Below are 21,851 nucleotides of genomic sequence, written 5' to 3' on the forward strand. Positions count from 1 at the left end.
ATGTGAAACATCCCCTTCCCAAGGATTTACAGGCAGTTAATGGCTGGTGGGAGATGAGAGACTTTTCCCCAAGTGGGTCACTGGGTACACTCCTGTAAATAACCCCCTACCCTTGCTTTTGTAAGGAGCTCCCATGAAACTCATTGGTTTATCGAAAACAAACCACCAAGCAAAAAGTACCTTGGTCTCAGGGGAGCAGATTTAGAAGAGGGAGGGGTAACAAGATGGAAGGCATGAGGAAACAATGAGGTTCAATGTGACCAAAACACATTCCACACATGTCTGAAAATGTTATGATGAAGCCCATTCTGTATAATTGGTATCCGCTAATAAAAACATCGAATAAACAAGTAAATAACGTGTTGAAAGAGAGACTGAAACAAACTGGTGGTAAAAACATGACCTTCCTCCACAAGGTCAAATAAGCTTTTATTTGGATTAAACACTACAATACCATATATATCCATTTAAAAAAGAAAACTCTATAGTGTATATAAATTATTCCTTCCATTCCTTAGCTCTCTTCTTTCCCATTACAGCTTTGGTACAGTGTGATTTAGTTTATATATATTTTTAAATACTTTTAGCATCACAAACTCAACACAAAGTACAAAACTAATCCGAATCAGGGATATTGTAATCTACACAGTGGTATTCAGTGGTAGGAGAAAATCTTACCTTGATGAGTTCATGTCACTAGCTGAGCTACAAAGGCAGACCTAGCAGACATGACGGAGATATGCACCATTAACCAGCTAATGTATGTGTTAGTCTTTGATTAGTTTGTACAGAACACCAGCAGCAGTCGTTTGAGTGTTGAGTGAATACAGAAGTCTTCAGCCAGTTGCACGAGTCTCCTCCTCCCGTTGAAGGCCGTGAGTTACCCTCTGACAACGTGGCCCACAGGCAGCCCCAGCTCTCAGAACTTGACCTGCCAGCTGGCGTTACTCAGGCTTGCACAGTTTGTCCTGCAGCTAGCAGACATGACAGGAACCGTGTTGGAAGGGCAGTGTGGACCCATCAACCTTAGGTTGTTCTGAGGGGTTGGCGGCGTGACGTTACAGTACACAGGCATTCCGGTAGCTGGAAGTGACCCTTGACCTGCCTGGTTGGGCAGCATAATTGACGGTTGGTATGTCTGCTGGGGCACTGCTTGAGAACCTTGGGTCATTGGCACCTGTGTCAGACACAAGCAAAAGTCTGTGTGAAAAGATTGCGTTGATGTGTCCAGGGAAGGGTATGGTGTCATAAATATCACTCGAGTGTTTGACTTGGACTTAACAGCTTCATATCCTGTGCCTATCATTTATCAGTATTTTCCCTTGGAGAAAGTCACTCAATCTGGCTGACTATATGAATGGTGGCATGTCTTATAATCCCTTGTACTACATTCGTAGGTATCCTGGGATGCAGGTAACCCGTAGGCCATAGGTTGCATGTGGAGGATGGGTACCATTTGGGTAAGTGTATCTCTGTTGAAAATAAAAAATAAACACTGCAAGTATGGCAGGGACATATCCCCGGAGGCAGCAGATGTTGCGATGTGTGAACTCTTAGAATCTGCTTCCCTTCTCCACCTTTTCCCTCCTCTGCCTTTTTTCTTGGCTCCAGGACAGCAGCTGAATGCCCCTCTAGCTTTCTCTCGGTGTGCAAAACCATTCCCCTTTCTGGTTTCATGAGAGGTAGCTTGGTGGCTTCTTTAGGATGGAGGGGCTTTTGTCCTGGTAGAAGGGGTGAGTCAGCTTCTTTAAACCTAGGGCACCCAGCGCAGCTAAACTGAACGACCAAACCTTACTTGCTCCTCATTTCTTCTCCTAGAAGGCTCCAGGTGACATTCTGAAAGCACACATCATATGTGTTGAAGACTCAGGTTGCCCTGTTCTGGGAATGGGCTCGTGCTGGCATTTTTGTGCTTTAGATGCATCCGAGATGCCACTTAAACATCTGTGATAACTCGAAACTGTGGTAGAAGGAAGTTTACTTGAGTGAATACAAAAAAACCATATTTGGTTTTCTATCAAGTATTATTTTAATAGAGCGCCCAAAGGGTTTCACTGTGTAGAATACTAATGAAGAATTTCCTTCTACGAATAGGAAGTTTATATGGGAACAAATTCAGTTTAGCATTGAAAAGCCCAGATATTTGGAATGGCACCTGCACACTTTTTCTTCCTTCTATATCTCAATCCAAGTCAACTGATGTGTGGATGGGTCAGGCATCCATGACCCTACTAACTGCCCACCACAGGGAATGTTCTGTAGTGTTTGCTCTGGAAAGCAGGAGCTTGTGGTCGGGCTTTTCCAGCTGCAGGCACGCACCTGATAAGAAGACATGGTTGGGTAGGAGACCATCACGCCCTGCACTGGGGTTCCTTGCTGACTGCTCATCACACTCTGGCCATGAGGGGACTGCTGTACTCCCATCAGGCCTTGGAAGCCCTGCTGACCAGTCAAGACTGGCTGGTAACCTGCAAAGGTAAGAGAGACAGAAAAAAGAGCCTTCTGAATGGATTGTATAAGGCTGGAACAGAAAGAGCTTGTGGCATTGCTCAGGTGCGAGCACTCATGAGTCTCGGACTTCACAGTTTCCATGCGGTGATTATGCTATCCAAGTGTTTCCTGAGAATGAAAAGCTTTCTAAAAGAATCTCAAGGCATGGACAATAGCATGGTTTCAAAAGGTCTACTGACATTTCCATTGCAACATAAAACAGTCCAAGAAAAAGCTTCTAATATTTCTATTGTTATGAAGAATGGTCCAGTGGAAACCCCCTGACATTTCCAATGCTGCATAGGATACAAAAAAAAAAAAAAACCCTGACATTTTTATTGTTACATAGAATTGTCTAATGAAAACCTGGTATTTTTATTGTTACCCAGACTGGTCCAAGGAGCATATGTGGCCATGATTAATTCTTCATTACACAGAGGCCTCTCTTGACATCATAAATTACAGCATTCCTGTTTGGCTTCTTCAACGGTCTCACTAATTTCAGATGATTACAGATGTTTTAGTTTAAATGACTGCTTCTCTTAGCTTCCCAGTCTCCCAAGCTAGTTTCATGTATGTAGATCCCGCCAAACAGTCTTTTTACATAATCTACTTGGTCATGTTCTACTTGAACAAAACGACTCCCTGGGCTGAACAATGAAACATCCACTGGAGAAAATGTGTCAGCAGAGAAAAGTACAGTATCTTTATTCTGTTCAACAATTCACTCCTAAGAGAACATTCTAGTGAAATACCCAATAAACAGCCATGAACATGTATGGGATAGAATAGAATGTAGCATTTTTTAAAATTATATGTTTTTGTTCATTTATTAGTTGGCCTTCTTTTCTTTCTTTTTCTAAGTGATAGGGCAGATTTGATTTATTCATTCTTGTCCTCAAAACAGGAAGTTCAAAATGCATTGTAAATAATGATAAAGAACCGTTCCTATAAACATTGAAGAAAGTTACGATTTAGATAGGTTGATACAGTAGTAAATAAATACACAGCTTCAGCATCTTTTGTAAAATAAGGTGTGTCCAGAGCTTATACAATGTACAACACCGAGAAATTGAGGATGAGAGAGGAGACTCTTACCACAGACACTGAGAGAAGTTGTACAACCTGATTCTAAAAATGAAACAAGAGCACAGAATGCGCATACATTGTTAATAAATGCCACGTATTGCGTACTTGTGAATGCTGCGACTTCATAGTGAGGAAAGATAAAATTATAGCCCTTTGTGGAAGTAAACACTTGGCTGTATAAATACACTTCTTGATTTCTATCAGAAATATCATGGGAACGTGGTTGCAGAAAGTCACTGAGTTAAAAGCCCGGTCCTCTTCTCCAGATCGATTTGGAGCAAAGTGTTGGTAAGGAAGGCAGTAGATAACAAGCTGGGATAGGTCCAGTATGGAGGTCTGCTCAGTGCCTGTTTCTAAAGTCACCTTTTATCCTTGTGCATCCTCTTACTTTTTATTCCCACTGCACACCCTGTTTATTGTCACAAAGGTTTTAAACACTGCTTCTCAAAAGGTCTTGGGTGCAGAGGTGTTTAAGTCTGTTTTCTTTTAGAGTGGTTTCTGTGGTTACATCGGGAGGTCTGGCAGGGGGTAGATGCCTTGCAAGCAGGAGGACCTGAGCTCAACCCGTGGAATTATTGTTTAAAAGAAGCAAATCTGCATATGAGGACAGGCACTTGTAAACTCAGAGCTAGGGAGGCAGAGAAAGGCAGATCCTGAGTCACTGCCTTTCCGGCCTAGCCTGAAGGTGATCCAGGCCAGTGAAGGGCCCTAAATTAAAAAGAAAAGCGGTAACACCTGAAGAATCACGCGCGCACACGCACACACACACACACACACACACTGGTGGGGGAGAACCTACATACACAAAAGACACATTTCCTGAAAAGACAATCTGAGACTATTTTACCATATCATCTGAGCTCTTTGTAGCGAACATTGTTGCACACATAAGAAAATAACTTGATATGGTTGTGAGAGAGTTAGGATCATTTATGAGCTATATTCTCCCTTACCATTTGGTTTTGTAACAGAGAGCAGGCAATGTGAACTCAATGTCAAGGTCAGGCCACTGGGAGTATTGTAACAGAGGCCTATCTCTGCTTGAAAACTGAGGGCAATCTTTTAATATTCAGGATCTCAATGGATCTTTTAATGACTATATGTAGCCTCTGGAAGAGTGATTCTCAACCTGTGGGTCATGACCCCTTTTGGTTGTTGAATGACCCTTTCACAAGGGTTACCTAAGACCATTAGAAAACATAGATATTTACAGTACGATTCATAAAAGTAGGAAAATTGCAGCTATGAAGTAGCAATGAAAATAATTTTATGGTTGGGTGTCACATAACACGAGGAACTGTATTAAAGCGTCACAGTGTTAGGACGGTTGAGAACCACTGCTCTAGGTAAATCAAACACATGAAGAGCAAAGAAGTGGTGAAGAAGATGAGGCGAGAGGAATGGGGAAGACAGTGGTCTAATGTCCAAAGCTTAGTTACGTGCTTGTTGATGAACCTCCCTCATCCTTCCACAGAGTCACTGTGTTAAAATAAATAAACTGGTGTGGATGAGAAGAGATTTATCCACCAGCACCATCGCTAAGGAAAACTAAGGGGAAGGGGAAAGAACAGAGAAAGAACAGGGGTGTAAAGATGTTGAGGGTGTGTGTGGTAGACGGAGGGAGGGAGGGAGGGAGGAAGGGAGGGAGAAGGAATTCCTTTGTAGAAAAATAAAGGTAATCTTCAAGAACAGGCAAAGCGTGTGGGGCTGCTCCATCTCCACATAGGGCACAGCCGCCTGCACAGCCTTCATGACTGCACAGGTGCAGTGGCATGCAACCTCTCCCTCCCCAGGCCTCATCCTGGGATGATTTGTGAGGGCTGGCATTTGGTTATGCATAGCAATATGCTAGCAGCTCCGCGCCCGGGTCCCACAGCAAACACACTTAAGGCAAATAAGGATTTATGGGGGGCAGGGGTAGTCTTCAATTTGAGATGGAGACTGAAGTGTAAGGGAGGCTCAATTTATATTCATGAATCCCATTCGTTTCTCAATTCGCTCTCTAGGCAAGAACTTTCCATCTGGAATGGTTTAATTGGAGGTACCCATTTCTTTAAATTATGCCAGGGAAGGTGGGCTACGGAGGGGTCCCTGAGACAGGAGGCTGCTGGGAGTGTAAGCTGAGCTCCCGTGCAGATGCAGAGAGCTAAAAATAACATAGTGCTGACCCAAGAATGAACCAGCAGCTTCTGCCTGGGACAGCCTTTGTCTGAGGCAGAGATGGCAGAGCCCTGGCAGCCTGCTTATCTTGCCGGCTCAAATGAAAAATGTGTTCCAGTTTGTCGGTTGGTAGCTGTGAAACGGCCGCTCTTCCATAATTATTGAGGATCAGTCAGCCGTCATACATCTTACAAAACAGAGGAAAAAGGCAACACCCTTCTGCCTGATGGGCTTGCTCAGGAAATGATGAAGACATTAGCTGTTTTTATTATTTTATACTCTGTCAAGACTGATTCAATTTTCAAGTCACGTGTACCATTTATTTTTCTGAAAGTGAAAAGGTTAAGGGTGGATGGATGCCTCCTGGCCACCAGAGAACCAACTCTCTTGAGTGGAGACTTTACAGAGTGTACACGTCTGCTCCTTGCAAATCTGAGAACGGAATAGGACCCAAAGTAGAGGAGAGGCTGAATGCTGGGATAGTTTGAGAGACTGGTTAATCATCAGATAAAAGTGTGTCCTGATGCAATACAATGAAAGCTTGGCGTTTAAAATGATCTACAGGATACATTGTTGCGACTGATATTTTAACTCTTACTTAAAGGCTCTGCTGCAGAGAACACTCTGGAAATGAATGAAAGAACCACTGTAACCATCATCTGGGGACTTAGGTTAAGCCTGCTGCTGTTGACTGTGGAAACTAGAAGTCAGGAGAGTGACAAGAGAATGAACTTCTCAGAAAGTTAGTTCTGGCTCTCTTATTCTACCCAAGCAGTACAGTGTACAGTGGAGTATTCTTAAAGTGGTAGATGTCTTTTTCCAGCATTAGTTAACAGTCTGTGTAATAGAATGATTTTCCCTACTTGAGGCGATGGCTCAGTGAGTAGTTTGCCACGCAAGTGTGAGAACCAAGGTTCTGATCCCCAGAACCTACATAAATGCTGGGTAGGCTGTGTTCTGTCAAAGTAGCGACAGGCTATCGTGGAGCAGGCTGGCTAGCATGACTAGTGGTATCAGTGAGCTCGATAGAGAGGCCCCGCCTCAATGAACAGAGTGGACATGAATTGAAAAAGACTTCCAGTGTTGACCTTTGGCCTTGACATGCATGTACACAAACGTACACCTATGCCCACACAAACACATACTCATGCATATATATCATACTGTTATCCCAGCAGAGCCAAAGTACATATATCCCTATATTCCCAAGGAACTGCCTCTGCAATAGCTTGCTTCTGAATTCAAACTCTGTGCTTTTGTCTAAGGTGTATGGAAGGGTCACAGCAGTCCTGAAAACGGCAGAGCTGGTTATGAACATGCAGACGAACTGCTTATCTCGAACTGGCCCCTCCTTTTGTAAGTTTCCATCATCTGCTGGTTCTTGGCTCTGATGGACTCTTCCAAGTCTTCCCCTGCTCTGAAATCATCCATGATTGGTCAGCCGTACGTGCTGATCACCCAGGCTCAGGCCAAGAGTGAACAAAGTCTTTGGCATGATGCTGCAGAATCCCGAGAAGTAGTAACTATCACGAAACACCTTTTATGGAAAATGATGACTTGCAAAGATATAATAAACCATTAAGGACTCGGAGCTACTCTGAGAGACAACTAGAATTTATGCTGTGACTTCTGACCCCGTAGCCTCGTGCTTTCTCTCTCAATGGAATTACTATTTATTATGCAGGCATCCCCCTCTCTTGTAGCTAACATAATCTCTCTCATGTGGCAGGTATTCAATGACCATTTGGTACATTAATTGTTTTCTCAATAGTTAAAACGGTTAGATGAAGAGAAGAATTATGGCCCACAGCTTTTGAACAAGATTCTCTTCGTATGAAAGGAAATCAAAGCTGAAACATGATTTCCTTGTGAAAACCAACTCTTAGCACTAAATAACTGTGCTGCAGGATAGCTACGCAGATGAGGGGGCAGTGGGTAGACCACTGGGTTGGAGAATGAGGTTGGTGGCTATTCAAATAAATGGATCACACTCTGAAGATCTTGGAAGAGCAGGCAAGGCAAACTTCATTTTCATTCTGCTGCACCCTTAACCTGACCAAAAGCAACTCAAGGAAAGGAGTTTATAGACCCAAGTTCTGTCCACCACTGAGGGGAAACTGAGGCAGAAACTCAGCAGCTACTCATGTAACACCCATAGTCAAAGCAAAGAGAAGTGAATGCATCCATGCTGCCTGCTTGCTTGCTGCTTATGGTTTTGCATTCTTAACAGCCCATGAGAGGATATTGCCCATATTTACGATGGATCTTCCTACCTCAATTAAGAATCGGGACGATCTCTCACAGATTCCCCCACAGGCCAAACTAATCTAGGCATTCCTCAGCTGAGGCCCTCTTCTTAGGCTGTGTCAAGGTAACAGTTAAAACAATCACAGGTAGCTTAATTCTGTGTGATATCCACTCAGTCTAAACTCTCCTGGATGACTGGTTAACTCTAGGAAGAACACTTGGCTGGTGGAGATGGTTTTGAGGGCAAACATAGGCGGGAGAAAGAGGAGAAACGGGGATTTGCAAAGCAACCTAGGTCATCAGATGAAGGACTGGGAAAAACAAATGCCTCCCCATCCCAGGCAGCTTGAAGAGCTTTGTGTTTGGAGCATATGCTGTTGCTGTCTATTCTCACTGTGTGGATACTGTGCACTTCTTTGTGTCATTTCACCACAGAGGCTGCATCCCTACGACACAAAGCCCGTCCCAGCTCAGCAGCCACAGCCTTTGTTCCAGGGGACTGTGGACAAGGAGTATAGCATGTAGCTTTATATGACAGTATTGCTGTGGGCTCCTGAGGTGGACCAGCACCTTATGCCTCAGAGACGAGAGCAGCCTTTGGGCACTTCACCGGAAGACATCTTCACCTACATCCTGCATGAGGAGGTCAGCTGCCCCGAGGTTCCCCAGACGTATCTGTCTTCACTGTTTTTGATGACACTATCCAATTCCAGCACACGCTCCAGGTGGCCAGTCCCCCATCCTACCCCTTCCCCCAGTCTAGCAAGCCAGTCCAGGGGAAAAGAAAACCAAGCTTTGTGTTTCTCTGAGACACTTTGCTCCATGCCAGTCTGCTGGTACATGTGATTCAAGACCCATGTCTGGCCTTCCAGAGAAGGAAGCAGAGTATGTGAGACTGCCTTTTCCTTTTGTGTTGTTGAAGCCCATTAGGAGCGGCTCCTTCTTTGATATAAATGCCCCCGTTCACCTTACTTATTGGTAGTCTCTGCATCCATTCCCTTGCTTTCCCTTGATATTTATTATTTAGTGGCCTTTATTCCTCAGGAAGGAGGCACCTTGACCTAGGAGGAGCTTGCATGGGAATGTACGAGGCTCAGCCCCCTCCTGCACAGACCCACCCCATCCTAATGACTCTGAAGGGAGCCATGACAGGTCTAAGTGGAGCCAGACTTCCTGAAGAGTCGCTTCTCTCCTCACTTGCTCCTTTCCTCATTAGCTTTCATCCTTCACAGTGAGTAATTCTTAAAAGCCTCTTTCCTGTCCCCCGAGAACAACCACGCACAGGTCACTGTCTGTTGGCAGCACACATCAGAGGAGCCGTCCCTATTACTACCAGCCCGGGGGCCTCCTCCCTGCAATTACACTACCCTGATCCGCGTTATCACAAATATAAAAGCTGGGCTCCTTTCTCTCTTTTCTTTTCTTTCTCTCTTTCTCTTCCTTAAATCAGGGCAAACATGAGAGACATTGTTAAATGACTAGAGGAACGGATCATGCGCGGAATTTCAATGAAGGCTCCGAGGGAAGCAGAGCTGAATTCCGTTTTAAATGGAAGAGGCTGTCATATTATTGAAGTCATTCTCTGAACTTTCCTGGCCCAGAGTGCTGCGCTGACAGCCGAAGAGCTCCAGCAATCCGGAGGGAGGAAGGCTGCCCGCAAGACTCACTAACATTTTACTTTCTTAATGAGGGTAGGGGCTCAGAGGACAACGTGCCGTTCCTGTGTCTCACCTGGCCCCGCAATTATGATGCTGCACACTCATTGGGTGGGGAGCAGGACACTGAACCACACAGAAGGAACAGTTCCCACAGACAAGCTGGGGGCGGGGTCAAGAGGAAGATGGAGGGGGCTATGGCAACTGGCCCCTTGGTGCCTGTTTCCACAGAATTTATCCAATTGATCAGGAGGCTACAAGCCATGAGGTCAGCATTACTGACCATCTGTATGGCTACAGATTGTAAAAGTGTAACCAGCTCTGGCCAGCCACCTCAAGGTAAATTCTACAGTAACAGATTCACCACTATGTATGGCCACAACTGAAAAGCTCTTTTGTAGGTAACAATATCTCAAAAGGACCCTTTGGTCTAAGAAGACAGCTCAGTTGATAAAGCTTTTTCTGTGCCAGTGTGAGGCCCAGAGTTCAGACCTTCAGAGCCCATATATAATCTGGGAGGGCATGAGCAGGCCACCAGCAATCCCATTTAGGATTTGGGGGCAGGAGAGTCTCTAGGCAACCTGGCTAGCTGAGCTAGCCAAATCAGGAAACTATGGTCTCTGTGAGAGAAAGTGCCTCAGTAAATAAAGGGGAAAACAACCAAGAGCCAAACTTGCTGTCAGAGTTCACTCTCCACAGTCATGTACTCATGTGCACGTGCAGGCACACACAGACACACACACACAAGAACACATATACATACACACAGGCATATGGGAACACATATGGAAAAAATGCTCTTTTGATATAAGGTATCTTTGTATGTTACTATTTGTCAACAATCAAATAGAGCATCTTGTTCATTTCCAGACTAATAGGATTAGATCCCAAATGCTGAACTAGTGGAAGACTTAACAATAACATTGGTTTCTGTTACTGGGCAGCCCCATCAAGGAGCAGGGTAGAGACAACGATGATAGGAGCCTAGGTAGAGGTGGTAGTAACGGGTGAGATACAAACACACACTTCGGAAGTGAGATCTCACATCTGTGAGATCCACCAATGTTGTACACTTGAGGGACGTGAAAAAGGGCTAACTGGCTTTATGTTAACCCCAATTACCTTTAGGAAGCTCCCACTGCTAGCCTTGCTCCTTTTCTCTTACATGTGCTGGTGACTGAATGAATGTCTGGACTTGAGCTTGCTAGGAAAGTCAAGTGCTTTGCCACTGAACTAAATCCTCTCTCCCAGGAAGCCTCTGTGTATCCAAGAGTGGGGAATCCCTGTTGACCACACATGACCAATTTCCCTGGAGCGAATATTCTCACGGTTGCTGGATTCAAACTACAAAGGGCTTAGAAACAAGTTGGCACAATTCCTGAATATTTAAAAAAGTATTATTTCTTGAGCATATACATACAGGTATATATACATACATATACCTGTATGTATATGTATATCCATGTATGCATTCTTGTGTGGGGTGTGCACATGTGTGCTGTGCACCTTATTTGTGTGAGCATGTGGAGAGAGGACAACCTCAGGAGTAGTTCCTCAGGAACCATGCACCTCATTTTTGAGGTAGAATTTTTCAATGGCCTGAAGTTCATCAATAAGGGTAGTCTGGCTGGTCACTGATCCCTGGGAATCTGCCCATTTCCCTCTCCTTGGGACTGGGAAAACAAACTACAATAAGACATCTGCTTTCTGATCTGGGTTCTGGAAGTTTGAACTTGGGTCCCTATGCTTATGGAGTGAGAACTTTGGGGGCCCATGTGTCTCTTCAGCTATACAGTCCCTGATGTTTTAACACTGGCTCTTTAAGTTGACAGGCAATACCTCTGACTCACCTCCAACCTAATAATAGTCAATGTCAAGCAACCTCGTCTGCCCTTCACTTCAGTTTCTCTTATTTCTATCTGTCTTCCTCCAATGTATTGTTTGTTCTTTGCCATTTAACATCCGAGTGACCATAGTAGCCTATTCCCAAGGTTTATATATGGGCTGGAGAGGGCACTAATCAGATATGGATGGGAAGGTGGGGAAGGAGAGAAAAATAGGACCACATCTTAGACTCCATGGAACACTGAAGAAAGGACTATTCTCATAGGGTTTCAGAGGAAGGGCAGCTAATAGAAGGCTTCCAGGTGGTTCTTTAACTAGCCCTTGTATGCAGAAACTTCAAAATCTTCCCCTGCAAAGTCCTTTCCATCTGAGGCTTTTTTTCAGACTTGACTTGGAACCTACAGGTATTTAAAGTCAGCACACCAAACATCTGTTGATAATAAACCATAAATACAATTCTTTAATGTTTTTCATTATATAAACAACTTTAATGTCTGTTACAGATGAAAGAAAACTCTTATACTGATGATATGGCGTGCTTGTTTATTGAAAACCATCCAAAGATATTCTAATGTAACACCTATATCCGGAGGAATGACAACAGGAAAATATTAAGTCTTTGTTTTCTGTAATTAAAGCATCATATTTCTATAAGAGCAAAAAACTTTGTATGTACAGTCAAAACACTGCCACTAATAACATGTCATGGTCTAGAATCTGAGCCAAAGTGTAGCAGTGTGAATGGTGTTTGATCGGGTGATGGTTTTCACTGTGTGAAGCATGCATGTTGTCTGTTTACAGCCAAGGCTACAGTGAAGTGAAGTTGTGTGAGGAAACATGGGTGAGCATTGTCAAAAAACTCTTGCATTGACTCCACACTTGAGGCTGAGTTCATTTTTGTCCTCGTGAACTCATAATTCTATTGCCACCCATGAGTTACACAACCCACCCTGGGTCGGTTAAGTGATGCCATGATCCACAGCTGAAGAAGTTTCTACCAGGAAGATGAGCAGAAAATGTTAATGGTATGAGGTGTGAAGAATCAGGATTCCCATGTGCAAAGGCCAGAGATGTGAGAAGTAATTTCAAAGGTGGTTAGATGCAGGCAGGGACGGTGAAGAGGACAGAAGTGGAATCAGGCTCACACTGCGGGGCCTTAAACACTGTACGATAAAATGAGATCTAACGCTGAAAGACCTGATCAGTATGCAGAGTGGGCATGCAGATACAAATGGAGAAGTGAAATGACGGGCAAGTTTATAAAGATATCCCTGAATCCATCCAGGAGGCCGAGCTGAAGGTCGGAAGTCTGTGGGGACAACAACAATAACCTGAGAGAAACAATGAAGACACAAGCTGAGCCAGGGTAGGAGTGGTAGTGATAAGGAGCACATCCAAGGGATGCTCAGGATGTGAGGTGTTATAGCCTGTGACCCAGGGACAGAAAGAAGGTAGAGAAGGAACCTCAGCCCTGGGGTACATTTGTATTGGCAGCCCCTTAGTTGGAGGCACAGGAGGGACCAGTGTGTTATTAGTTATCAGTAATCAAATGAGCGAAAGACTCCAATGCTTAGGCAAGCCATTTGTCATGCTGCATAGATTCAGAAGTCAATAGGACATGGCTGCTCTTGACATGAGTTACTGACACCTGAGAGAGAAATAGAAATGGACCTATAAGTCATGATGATACTCATGCACTAGGTGGTCGAAATGAAAAAATCAATAAAAAGCATGAGGAGAGGTAGAAAAGCTAGAGACCCAGGAGAGATTAGAATCCAGAAAGTAGAGAGGAGATGGTACATGAGGACACAGAACAGGGACAATGAGGATAGCGGCAAAGTCATCGTGAAAGAGAAAGGTGGAACTTAGGTACTTATTCTTGCATGGCAAGCATTTTACTGCCTAAGATCTCTCCCCAAACTAAGGCTAAACATTTTTAAAGTTGTCATTACAGTTAGAGCTGGGAACATGACTTCTGATTCCTTGTGATTTTCTAATTACTTCAATATCCCAATAGTCAGGACCCCAAAGCAAACAACCTCTGGACACCAGACGATGTCACACACTCAAATGATAGTCAAGAGACAATTTTTGTTCCTCCACATAATCACCTAACTCAAAATCATCATTGCTAGAATGGCAGTAATGGAGATATTTTATCCTTCGTATGAGGAATTGTTGTTTACTAATGTCATTTTTATCTGGACTAAGGAAACCATCAGGAATCCAGAGACTTGCCCACATAAGTACAAATTAGTTTATGTTGGGCTGGTGAGATGGCACAGTGGGTAAAGGCACTTGCCATGCAAGCTTGATGACTTGAGTTCAGTCCCTGGAGCCCATAGTGGAGGGAGAGAACCACCTATGAAGGTTGCCATCTGACCTCCACACATGCATCGTAGCATGCAAGCACCAGCAGCAGGCACACCCCTGCAGGCTGTCTCTGCTGCCTACTGAGCAGCCTCACTTTTTACAGCCTGCTCCAGGGTAGGAGAGAAATGGTTCTGATCAGTCACTTGTTACCTCTTGCTGTCATACCAAGGCACTGGAGGGAAACACCAGTCTTCCGTCCTGGTTAAAAGTGATTTACAAGTTCCCAGCTGGAGCTTCCGAAGATGGCTGCAAGCTCATTGCCTGAAGTTTCCTTTCAGATGGCAGAGTACTTTCCCCACAAACCACAGCCAGATCTATCAATTCTTAGGATAATAGAGGAAGCCTTTGGGTCCAGATTCTTGCTATCTCAGCCTAATGCACAATGCAAACATGGGGGCTGCAGAGGCTGGCACCTCCCTGATGAGGCATGAGGCCACACCCAAAGGTATCCAGGTAAGGTGTTGTGCTGGGCCCATCTGCCCAGAGGCTTGAGGACTGACTTCTTAAAGCAATTGTTCACTTACTACTCAATCTAGGTTCCCCATTTTGCTTCTGCTTCTCCCGACTAGAACAGTGGTTCCCTTGGGTCAATGGGCTGTGTGTTGGCCTGTTTCTGCAGAACCTCAAATGCCTATTGAAGGGTAAACTACAAAGCGCTGGTCTCCAGCTCTTCTACTGCAGTCAGGCTATGCTACAGCCTGAAAGGTGGGTTTGCATGAGTGAATGCTGGTCTTGAAATCTCACCTTGAGGGTTGGGGAAGTTAGTTCAACTGGTTAAGTGTTTGCCCCACAAATGTGAGGACCTGAGTTCGATGCTCTAAAGTTACATTGAAAATGCTGGGTGTGGTGGCTGCATTTTTAATCCCCAAGCTGGGGAGGTGTATGTAGAAGAATGTCTGGGGCTCACTGGCCAACTGGTCCGAGTGATTGTTGAGTTCCACATCAATGAGAGATCTTGTCTCAAAGGGGTTTGATGTTGTACATGACACCCAGGTTGTACGTTGGCCTCTCCATACAACCACACACATGAACACTCATATGAGAGAGAGAAAGAGAGAGAAGAAGAAGAAGAAGAAGAAGAAGAAGAAGAAGAAGAAGAAGAAGAAGAAGAAGAAGAAGAAGAAGAAGAAGAAGAAGAAGAAGAAGAAGAAAAAAAGGGACCTGGTTTTGATAGTCACTGAACCATCATGAACCATCATGAAGTATGTAGCTATGTGGACTGAGCAAGCTGTTAAGTTCCAACACACACTTCTGCTTTGAATTCCTACCCGGTTACTATCACTTTTCTGAAACAGAACAGTTCAGTAAGGAGTGCCTTCTTTCTCTCTAATTTCGTTTTACTTGTTTGTGAAATAGGCTCAGTCTTTGTGCTGAGGAGGTTGGTGTAGATGGATAGCCCTCTTATGAGACATGGGCCAACCATAAATGGTGGCCAATGGTCAGTGTCTTTGCTTTCCATTCTGTGTCCCCACTTTGCATGGTCTTGAACCACTTTTTCACTTAGTTGGAGCCTTCTTCCCAGGGACATTCTGGCCTTCTTAATAAAGAATTTATTTAACAAAGAACTCCTTCCCTCCCTGCCTGACCTTGATTCCTCATTTAACGTGATGGTTTACTGTTAATTGTCAACCTGATGGATTGAGAATCCCCTGGGAGATGGGCTTCCAGGCATGCCTATTGGGGATTGGTTTTATCGTATTAATTAAAGTGGGAAAACTGCCCACTATAGGAAGCATCATTCCCTGGCTAGGATCCTGGACTGTGTAAATTATTTGCCATCAGACAATCTGAGGTGAGCTTGTGGTCAGTGAGCAGAAGCCACACTTGTATGTACTCGATGGGGAAATTAAGCATTCTCCTTTCTATATCCAGGTTGCTGTGAATTCATGTGCCTTACCACCCTCACTGACTTACACAGTTTATGAAGTAGGCATGGTCTCTATTCTCATTTTACAGGAAATAAAAACAGTGCAGAGAAAGCAACTGAGTAGAAGGCTAAGGTCATGGAGAGTTGAGCTGATGACTCTGCTAACAGTGACTTATTTCTGTCCCCTCAGGACACTGCTGGGCAACTGAAAGGCTGGGAGACAGTGAAAGCTGGGGGAGGAAGCCGCCTGTGAGAACCAGCGCCATCCCACTGCAAGGAGCTCTGCTTCCCTTCACTGTTCTGCCCTTTGACCTCTGTCAGGGCATGCCTTACACTAGCATGATTTACCTAAAGCCACAGGGCAAAGTAAGCCAAGAGAGGGAGGGATTTCATGGGATTGGGGGAGAAAGAGGTTTTGGAAATGGAGTAACCAGCACACCCTTCCCCTTCAGAAAACACAGAAAGCCATGTCAGCAAGTGCTTCCCAAGCTACTGGGCCAATCTACACAAACAAAGATTCAAAAAGTAAGTTGGGTCACTCTAAGAGCACACTGCTTGCTTTCTTTTAAAAACATTTAAAGAAAAAAAAACATTTAAAGATTAATTTATGTTATATGTATGGGTGTTTTGCTTGCCTGTCTATTTGTGTATCACATGCATGCCTAGTGCCCACAGCAGTTAAAAATTAGATCCCCTAGAACTGAATGTATGGACAGTTTTGAGCCACCATATGGGTGCTGGGGATTGAATCCGGGTTCTGCGCTAGAACAAGTGCTTTTCACTCTGAGCTATCTCTTTATACACTATTTCTTGTTTTTAATAGACCTTTTCCTTTCTCAAAATTCATCATTTTAACATTAAATAATATGTCAGACTATGCACTTAGCATGACCGCTTTGGCAATTAAATAAATGTTAACTCTCAAATTTATGTGTCATTAGGCATTAGGGCAGAATATTTGACTCCTTGCCCTAATAGTTGACTCTCCCTTTGGAAATGGCAGCATTGGTAGGGAACTGATACTAACATTCAGAGTGATACTAAGTAATACCACTATGGAAATATCCTAGGGGAAAGAGAAACAATTAGATTATGATTCAACTCAAGCTGCAGTGCTTGTTTTGTGAAATTTGACATTTTCTTTCACTCGCTGCAGAAGCAGAAAACTGCCAGCAAATGTTAGCAGTGGGCGAAGCAAAGAAGACTGTATGACATCTCTGTTTCTGCCAGCCCCCACCACGTCTTCCATTTCTGTAAGCGTCTCTGGCTAAAGAGATGTTCTGTAAATTAGTCTTAAACTTATTACATTCAACCAAATTTGTTCCTTATTTACTTATTTATTGGTGCTCTGGCTAGATCCCAGAGTTATGTGATAAACCCACATTTGACCATGAAATTTCACTTCCAGTCCTGATTGGATATTTATTGCAACCATCACCAAGGTGAGACTGTATGAAAGAACCCTTGCAAGCAGTGTTGTTGACTCTGCAGTCAAAGTTAATATGTGTTTACTATTGGGAAAAGTCACAGACTCCATAATTGGGTGGACACTACATGCCAGTACTTCTGCCCACTGCTTCCTAATTCCCAGGCTTTTCTTTTCTTTTCTCCCTATAATCCAGTAGCAAATATTTCCCCACTCCACCCCCACCAGGGCTTTTGTGGAGCTCAGGTTAAGATGCAGGTTAAGGTGATTTCTTCGTAGCCTTATAAAAGGAGTCAGAGGAGGCACCTTTACTCCCAGAATTACCCTGGAAATGTTCCTTCTAACTTCCAGCATCTAGGTTTCAGTCTACAAAACCTCCATAGGCCACTGAGGAAGAGCCCTGAAGGGAAAGGGGCGGGGGTTAATTCAACAAATGCGCTGCTTTGCCTATGATTATCAAGAAATTGTTCATCTCTAGGAGCTGAAGCAGCTTGGGAGGCAAAGGCAGGCTAAGCACTTAGGTCGGCAGAGAAGGCAGGCTGGTTCTAACTGGGAGCAGCCAGCTGGTGAGAATCATTGAAACAGGCTGGTGCAGCCCACGCTGGTGTGGATCTGATTTCTGGGCTGCAGAGTCATAACAACCAACTTCTGGGTTCGAAACAGGGTCAGGCCATCAGTATCAGCAAAAACCCGGACACCTGGAGATTTCTGGCCAGCAAAGGCAAGATCAGTCCTGTTCTCTGTCTTTTGTTTCCTAACCAAAGCTTGCCCATCCTGTAGCTTTGCTTTTCCCTGCCAAAATGTTTAGGGAAAGGTGAAGTCACCTTCACTTCAAGCCTTCTTAGGGAGATTAGGTGGATGACTCGCTGGGTAAAAGCTCTGGGTAAAAGCTCGCAGTGGAGACTTCTCAGAAGTTCATGGGTAGCCTAGTTTGACATAGTCAGCAGAAAACAAACAAGCGAACAAACAGAAATAAAAAGAGATCCTAAGCTGGAAGGCAAAGACTGACACATGAGGTCACATCCTCTGATCTTCACACATGTACTATGGTATGACTACATTCACACATGTTAATTCACACACACACACACACACACACACACACACACACCCTTCTCAGATCTCAAAGATGATGGGCAGACTCCAGATGCAAGCAGACCAGACACCTTAAATGTTTTCCTGGTGACTAATTCAATGGAACTCCTCTCTTTCCTCCTAACCCCCTCTCCTCTGCTTTCCTGCGGCTGTGCTGGTGCCATCTTCAGCCTCTCCAATGCTCCTCCTAGCCCGCCAGAGAACCTGGTCAAGGTCAGACTTTCACTTCACAAGTCATTTCTAATCTAGTCCCTTTGTAGAGTTTTGTGTCAGAGAAATAATTAATCTTTAAAGAAAACATAGTATTTTCAATTAACATGTTGTACAGTCTTTTATTCTACTTGCAAATGCAGCATTAAATAATGCTCACTATCTGCACGAACCAGATTTACTTTTTTCACATCTAGTAAATGATCTGTGATGCTTTAATTTACTTTTTATTTAAAAAAATATCATGAAGCCTGAGCAGATATAATTTTGAAATGTTGGTCTTGGGAACAAATGAATAATAAATGAACATAAAAAACTTTGAAAAATAAAAATATGAATTTTTTTTATCAGTGTTCTTGAGACATGATTTCGCTGTTTTCCTGGCTACTCTGAAATTCACAATGTAGCCTACCTAGGCTGGCCTTGAATTCGCCCTGGTCCACATACTTCAGTTTCCTGAGTGCTGGGGTAATAGCTGCAAAGTACAATACCAAGCCTAAAACAAAGCACTTGGAAATGCTGTGCTTTGTACATTAGAAAGCAAACTGGTTGATTTTGATGGAGTTGGTGTTTTGTTCCTAACCATGAGGCAAGACAAAAGGATCCATGTTGCTCACTGCAACCACTTAGGCTCCAAAGCCCATTATGGCTTAGAGAACAACCTTCACTCCTTCCAAAGAGAAGTCAAATTATTATACCGCTATTTTCCTTTTGTGAATGTTTTAAATGATTCTTTAATCTTAATCATTATTCTTTGACTTAATACACATGATAAGATACCTTGCATAAAATGGAGATTAGAATCTACATACCTTGGTTCTGGTGCTTTATTTAAATGAGAGACAACTTTTTATATAGTAGACTGTATGTCCCCATTAATGCTCCTGCTTTAATGTAATTATCAGGAACCCCCTTGGGGCTGGGAAGATGACTCAGCAGTTGCTGCTCTTGCAGAGGACCCAGATTCAGTTCCCAGCAACCAGGTTGATAATTCACAGTCACCTGTAACACTAGTTGGTTCTAGGGATCCAATGCTCTCTCTGGCCTCCATGAGCACCAGGCACATATGTGGTGCACAGACACACATGTAGACAAACATTCATACATATAAAATAAAAACAGGTCTTTTAAATCCCTCTCAGATGTATATGGTTCAAAGAATAGATCACAGTTACTATATAGTAGACACATCATACACACAGGCGCACACATGCATGTGCAAGTATATTTACATGTACACATATGTATGTTTATGTGAACAATAAAATGTTCATTGAAATGTTATTCGTTTTCTGACTTTCATATGCTCCATTGCAGTATTTGCTTCTCTTTATCCTCTTATTGATTTAAGTTTCTGAGATAGGCTCTCATGACATAGCTTAGAGCAGTGGTTCTCAACCTGTGGGTTCTCAAACATAGGGGTCACATATCAGATATCTACATTGTGATTCATAACAGTAACAAAATACAGTGATGAAGAAGCAGTGAAATAATCTTATGGTTGGAGTTATCACAGCATGAGGAACTGTCTTAAAGGGTCACTGTGTTACAAAGATTGAGAACCACTGGCCTAGACAGACTTCAAACTCATGATCCTCCTGCCTCAGCTTCACTAGCACCAAGATTGGCATGTGACGCTAGCTTTCTTTCTGGCTTTGCTCTGTAGTTACTACGTTGAACAATATGTAGTTCAAAAATAGTTTGTTGGGGCTGGGGGAGGTGGCTCGGTGGCTAAAATATTTGCTGTGCCAGTGTGAGGATCCGCATTTGAAACTTTAAAGCCTATGTAAAAGCTAGGCACAATGGGTAGTGCTTGGCAGTGATCTCAGCACTCCTTTGAGGAGATGGGAGATGTTGCTAGGAGGCACTACAGACACCCGTGGGGCAGCTAGCCTGTGCACTGGGCAGCAAACAACCTGGTTCAAACAGAGCAGAAGATGAGGAGCAACACTGGGCAGTGTCCTCTGATCACTAGTGTGTGACCTGGCCAGTGTGCATCTGTACTCACACTCAGGAATATGGGTGAGCATACACCATGAGCAATGCACATATACATGCACACACCACTCACATATACATGCACACACACGCACATTCATCCACAAACACATACACACATTCGCTCATACATAGACACACACATGTTTGTTGGCTGATTAGGTGGTTAACAGTGCCAACAAGGTTAAGTGGCTGAGTCAGAGTGCCGGTTCGTCTGACTTCCATTTCCAGGGCTGTCCACTAAGAGCACATCTTCAAAAATGATGTTCTTGGCTATATAAAGTTACTAATTTAATGTATTGATCTCCTTTAACTTGATCAGAAATTCTCAACAGCCCTTAAGCACAGGGTTAGTAATCACTGCCCAGTTTCCTCACTAATTTTTGTAAGAGAGAGAACAGGGCAGTTAAACAGGAAACAGTGAGAAAGGGCAGAGGCTTGACTGGATACCTGGGAGGTGTGTCAGTGAGCTCTGGGGAGTGTCACCTTCTCTAGCAGTGAGTGACTCTCTGGCTCCCATGCATAACATTTCCCTGGCTTTATGAACCCCACAAGTTCAGGTGTGAAAGTTGGAATTCAAAGCACCTAATTTATAAGGAAAGATGAGCAGTTTACATTTTGCATCTTTCAAATGCAGCATAATTCTTTTTTGAATAAAATGCTATTTTCCAAACATTTTTGCTTTATAGTTGATTATACATACAGAGAGCGTGGAGGCTACCTGACTTAGGTACTGAGAACAAAACTTGGGTCCTCTGCAAGAGCAGTACATGTTCTTAATCACTGAAGCATCTCTACAAATCTCATTCGTATGCACATACTGCTCTTCAAAGTCTTTATCGCGTCTTACTGTCACCCCCTCCCACCAAACCCCTTCTTCCCAAGTCCTCCTAATTTCACATCTGATTGTTTTTGTTGTGCTGTTTGCTCTTAACTGGCATCGCCTGCATAAGCAAGACTGGTGTTTATTTGTTTAAGGTTATCATTTATAACCTTTAATAAATTTATAACGAAGGTTATCATTTATAACCTTTAACTGCCTATAGCAGGGAGGGGTGGGGACTTAGGATTCCCTCTCCAACCCTTGAAGAATTAGCCACTTGGCTTGGGGACCCCAATCTCAGGCAGGTCTCATGCCTATCGCTATTGCTGCTGTGGTTTCATGCAACACATGCCAGATGTAACAAGATGCAAATGGAGATGCCCACCTCTAAACACAGGCCCCTGCAAGATCCTCGGCTTTAGAATGGAGGGATAAAGTGAGAGAGAGTGTGAGGGGGAAGTGAGGAAAGGAGGTAAGGGAGGGAGGCAAGGAGGGAGAGCACAGGCTCCAGAAGAGAGCAGAATAATTTGCAACCATAAAGAGCAACTCACTGGTACCCAGACTAATTTGGGC

At 43.8% G+C, this 21,851-nt stretch overlaps 1 protein-coding gene across 12 annotated transcripts in view; it reads right to left on the reverse strand.

Moving 5' to 3' along the window:
* Nucleotides 1-391: 391 nt before the first annotated feature.
* Nucleotides 392-21,851, reverse strand: part of Arpp21 (cAMP regulated phosphoprotein 21) — a 160,555-nt gene continuing 139,095 nt past the window's right edge. For all 12 annotated transcript variants that reach the window (XM_057768307.1, XM_057768315.1, XM_057768313.1 and 9 more), the window contains 2 exons: nucleotides 2,320-2,468; nucleotides 392-1,177 (listed from right to left, as the gene is read on the reverse strand). In XM_057768307.1, the coding sequence (XP_057624290.1) occupies nucleotides 920-1,177; nucleotides 2,320-2,468 (407 nt within the window). In that variant the 3' untranslated portion in view covers nucleotides 392-919. The remainder of the gene's footprint in view (nucleotides 1,178-2,319; nucleotides 2,469-21,851) is intronic.

Source organism: Chionomys nivalis, chromosome 4 (genome assembly GCF_950005125.1).
Source record: "Chionomys nivalis chromosome 4, mChiNiv1.1, whole genome shotgun sequence".
NCBI classification, from domain to species: Eukaryota; Metazoa; Chordata; class Mammalia; order Rodentia; family Cricetidae; genus Chionomys; species Chionomys nivalis.